The sequence below is a fragment of the Athene cunicularia genome (assembly GCF_003259725.1).
Source record: "Athene cunicularia isolate RWA chromosome 4 unlocalized genomic scaffold, athCun1 chr4_part2, whole genome shotgun sequence".
NCBI lineage: Eukaryota > Metazoa > Chordata > Aves > Strigiformes > Strigidae > Athene > Athene cunicularia.
In genome coordinates this window covers 6,833,135-6,837,935 of record NW_020799099.1, presented here as the reverse complement: position 1 = coordinate 6,837,935, position 4,801 = coordinate 6,833,135, and the positions used below count along the sequence as shown (strand labels likewise).

At 43.8% G+C, this 4,801-nt stretch overlaps 1 protein-coding gene across 2 annotated transcripts in view; it reads right to left on the bottom strand.

Moving 5' to 3' along the window:
• The window catches only part of ARSJ (arylsulfatase family member J), a 46,145-nt gene that overhangs the window by 41,168 nt on the left and 176 nt on the right, over window positions 1-4,801 (bottom strand). The window contains exon 2 of one of the 2 annotated variants that reach the window (XM_026848164.1): window positions 4,238-4,623. In XM_026848164.1, coding sequence (XP_026703965.1) covers window positions 4,238-4,614 — 377 coding nt within the window. In that variant the 5' untranslated portion in view covers window positions 4,615-4,623. Of the gene's footprint in view, window positions 1-4,237; window positions 4,770-4,801 lie in introns of those variants that run through there. The other variant, XM_026848163.1, reaches the window with a different exon arrangement.

The following is a 4,801-nucleotide window of genomic DNA, read 5'->3' as shown; positions in this document are numbered from 1 at the left end:
AAAAAAAAAAAAAAAAAAAAAAAAAAAAAAAAAAAGGCATATTATGTCTAGATTCTTTCTTTTCTTGTCAATCTTATTTCTCAAAATCCTTTGCTAAATTAAGTATTCCTCCAGCAAATACAACTACACTGCATAATACCCTCTGTAGAACTGGGTCAGCTACCTCAACAGATGTTCATCTAAGCTTATAGTCTTTTTGTCTCACCAGCTCAAAGGAATACTCCTCCTTTTGGTCAGCATCTTTGAAAATTTCTTAGAAAAATTTTGGAAAACTGTCCACACACTGACTATACTTAAATAATTCTTCATTTAAAAAGGAGACGATGCTTCATGATAATGTAACTTAACAAATTATCTTAATAAGCAATACCGCATGTGACCGTAACAAATCAATCATATGTCCTCCACCTCATCTCAATCCACTTTCATATGTGCACATGCTGAAAACTTCACACACAAATAATCTTAGATTTTCTTAGCATGTTACATGACCTGTATTGTTCCATAAATTCAGATCTTCTTAAACCATACTACCAAACTGGTCTAAAAGATTATTCATACAATGAAAAATCATCAGGGCTATTAAGCACACAAGCACAACAGGTAACTCAACAGTGCTTGGCCAGCCAGCTGGTGGGCACAGGCTGAGTATCCTAGTGTGTTCTTAACCCCTTTTCCTAAGGGGGTGGAACTTGAAGACTTGAAGTCAAAGCCACTATTTTTTATGTTCTTCTATATAAATTACAATAACCTCAACAACAGAAATGTGTTTATTTATCATTTCTTTCATGGATGAGTTAAAAAGTAGTCTTTTGGAAGTGTAATGACATGTACTGTGTCTCAGTATCTTAAGGATACTCCAGCACGACTGACGTATGCACACATGCAAATCTCACTTAACTCAGTGCCTGCGTAAGATAGGTTTTGACTCAGCACTAGCCTGAAGCTCGATATCCTGAACTATTTTGCTTAAATTATTTAGTTTATTGAGGCATGCCTATTACTTTCAAGGAGAAAACAACAAAAATAATACTGTATCATGCAATACAATTAGTCTGGAGGACTTATGCTCACTCACATCCTTTGGGAGGAAAAAGAAGACACCAACAGACAAACATGCCTACAATCTTTCTACAATTTATCAGCAGGCCAATAACTTCTTGAGTATATACAGGCCACTGCCCAGCTCAAACCAGCACAAAGCAACACTGGGGATGAGTCTCCAAAACCCACCGATTATCACATTTTCAATCCAGCTGTCAGAGCTGAAGCAGGAACTGCAGTGGTCCCAGGAGCAGCACAAGCCAGAGCAAACTCTCTCGCCCAGGTCACTGCTATGATTGCGGTCACGCAGCTGTGGAGCAGGGGCTGAGCTGCTTCCCAAGAGCCGCCTCCCCTACCTCCCCGCTTTGGCCCCAGAGCAGCCAGCCGGGAGAGCACATCACATGTGGCACTCAGCCCACTGGCTCACACTTTTCTTCTCTGTTCCCAAGATTCAGCTCAGCTGCAACCCCCTCCCCACAACCGTAAATAAAGTCCCAAATAAAAAAAAGCTGTGGAAGCCAGCCTTACTATTAGCCTAAAAGCAACAGCTTTTGATGGAGTGAATGAGGAAAGAGGTAATACTGGTGGAATGCAAAAAATGAAAGTAGGCCAAAGCCTCAAGCACAGGTCATGAGAAAGCAAACAGAGAGAAGTAGAAGTGGTCAGAAAGACGGGCTCACCAGCTGTTATGGTGTGGCATGGCACAAGGGCAAAACGAGAGCTACTTCTACTTCTTCCAACATGTTGCTTCCAACCTCCTTCCCCATGCTCATTCACTAGCATAGGACAGCTACCAAAAGAGGGGTCTCTTTATAGCACAAGCCTTAGAGGGACTGTCTGGAGACCTACAAAGAATTTGGAGCATTTGAAGTCTCTTTGCCTGAAGTCTAACTTCTACTTGGCAAGGTGAGTCAGTGCTCCCTAATGAGTCTAGTTTACACAAGTCCCTCTGTTTTCATAGATCAGTCAGGTAATGTTTGGAATGTGTCAAGCATGATATGTGTACTGGGAGGCATGGAGCATCCAGGTGATCCTGCAGTGCACAAGTAGGCTTTTAGCCTTGAACTAGCACATTCTGGAATTCAAGAAATAACAGCACTTCTCCTGCATTAGAAGTTTCTGACTCCTGGAATGTGAATTAAGGTGCTTCTACTAAAACAGCATTAGAAGTAGTTATCACTAGCATTTATCTTCAGCCAGAGTTGATAATAGTATCCTCTGAATGTGCCTTGTTAATACTCTACCCAAGCCTATTCACCCTGCACCATTCCCTCCCTTGTGTCTCTGTCATGAGGCAGTTCTTCCTCTCCGCTGTTCCTGTTTCCCAAAGTAGAACAACATGAAAAAAAGAAAAATTGTTCTATGGGTTTTAAACCAGCAGACTAAGAAAATAAAAATGAAGTATAAGCAAATTTCTTTTTTCCTATAATAGGTTCCAAAACCGAAGTAGGCAGATTTGCAGAACCATTTCCGCTTGACGAGCCGATGAAAAGAGCAGGGTTCCACAGAACATACCCACTTTTTACTATTAGTATATATTTACACACAAGCTGCTTCATATTTAACGAAGGATTCAAATAGTTAAACTAAGTTACTGCTATTCCTTACTTTACTTTGATTCTTTTTTTGTGTTTAGACAACTTCTGTAGTCTCTAAGAGCAAAACCAGCACCCTGGTTCCCCTGGAACCCTGTTGTCCCATTGCTCCAGTCGCTGCGTGAGTCATTACTGTGCAGCATGACATTCCCTTTGTAAAGCACTGGTTCCCAAACCACCGTCCTCAGAAAGCTGGCTGGCTACACACTGCTGGCGCAGGTCCTTGCTTCCAACTGCTGCATGGCGTTAAAGACAACCAAGACACATTAAACATTATCCTGATACACATTTCCCTTGTAAGCTGCTACTTTAGTTGCTGCAGGGCAACTACGTTCTTGTGAATGAGTAAGTGTCTCAAAATAACTTCTAAGACACAGTCCACATGAAGGAAAAAAAACAAAACAAACCCAACCTAAAAACTTGTGTGAGGAAGTCTTGCTCCAGATAACGTCAGCTCTCCATGCAAATCTCCCTGGTGCAGAAAGTCTGGGAACTAACTAGACCAAGACCAGGAATTATCTCCAGCTCTACCATATGGAGATGCAAGACACCAGGCCAGTTGTTTTGTTTCATTTAAACATGTGTTTCTTTTACCAGCAATATTAACATTGCCTTGTTCCTGTTTATACTTAAGGAAAGGAGAAAATAAACTAAGTAACTTTTTTCCTCTCATTCTGTTTTGCTCTTTTAAGAGTTCCCTGTTCCTGTCAATGTGAGTTAAGCTAAACAGAAACACGGCAGTTTTGTTCCAGAGTAAATGTGTCCACACTGGGAGTTATGTGGGAACCATTCCTACAGTTCAAATGCGTATCCCCCCCCCAATCCTTATTAACCTTCACATCTGAGAAGGCCCTTAGGTTGGGTAATAGTTTCTTTACTTAGTAGACCACAATAAAAGACAATTTACCAGAGATGGGAAAACACACAATACCAACCCACTTCTTTTACCATCTTGGTGAGGCACCTATTCCAGTGGCTTAAAAGAAAAGTTTCTAATTGTTTGCAAAGCAGCAGCCACCACGACAAGAGCGATGCTGCAGCTCACAGGATCCTGAAAGACATTCTGGATTCCCTGTGCTCATCCACATGTGACATGCTGGGGAATCATCTCATAAATTCAACAGAACCCTCAGAGAGAACTACTCGCATTTAAGTCAAGGCTCAGTGAGCCTTGTGCCGGCTGCAATGAGTGTACTGGGGAAAACGTAGCGCTCTCAGTTCCCTAACACGGACTCCTCCTGTAAGTCACTCTGAAATCGCACCGAAAATCTAAGTTGATTGCTTCCCAGTAATAGCAACATTACTTGACAACTAGCACGTATGTTAGTAATGCAGTAAATGTAAATGTACTATAGCCCTCAGCAGGGGTAGCTCACAGTGCTGAATTCTTACTGGCTCACAGAGCGCGAGTTTTTATTTCGCTATTTCAAACAGATTAGAAAGTCCATTTTGTTCAAGGTTTTAAAGTGGATCAGAAAGGTACCTCTCCACCTACAGGCTAAAACAGAGGTGTACCTAGTCTGGATCGACCCGTGCTCTTTTCAACAGGGACTGTGTTTAAGCTGGTGAGGTGAATGATGAAGTAGTAGTAAACTTACTTTCCAGTGATAAATTGGCTTCTGGATGGTGTGCACATAGGCTGAACATAATAGTTCTCCAGTTTAACCCCTTCAGCAGCTAGCTTGTCCAGAGTGGGCGTCCTGATCTCCGATCCGTGGTACCCTACGTCTCTGAATCCCTGATCGTCAGCCAGGATGAAGATGATGTGAGGCTGCGAGCTGGGGGCGCCGGCCCCCAGCTCCTCTCCCAGCCCGGTCCTCGTCGCCTCCGCTTCTCCGGGCCCGAGTCCGAGGCTGTCCCAGGCCAGGTAGCCGTAAGTGAGGAGGCTGAGCACCGAGAGCCCGGCCAGCACCCCCACCGCCACCATTTTCCCCTTGCAGAGGCGGTGAGGCCAGCTACACCCGCCGCGGGCCATTCACCTCGGCTGGAGCAAGAGCGAGACAGAAGAGAAAAATAATAATAAAAAGAAAACAACAGCAAGAAAAAACCCCTCAACAAACCGAAACCGCCTCTGAGGCGGGGGCAGGGACCGTCAGGGCTCCCGCCGGGCGGGGGAGCGGAGAGGAGCCCCGCTCATCGCAGCCACCGCCAACTTCAGCAAC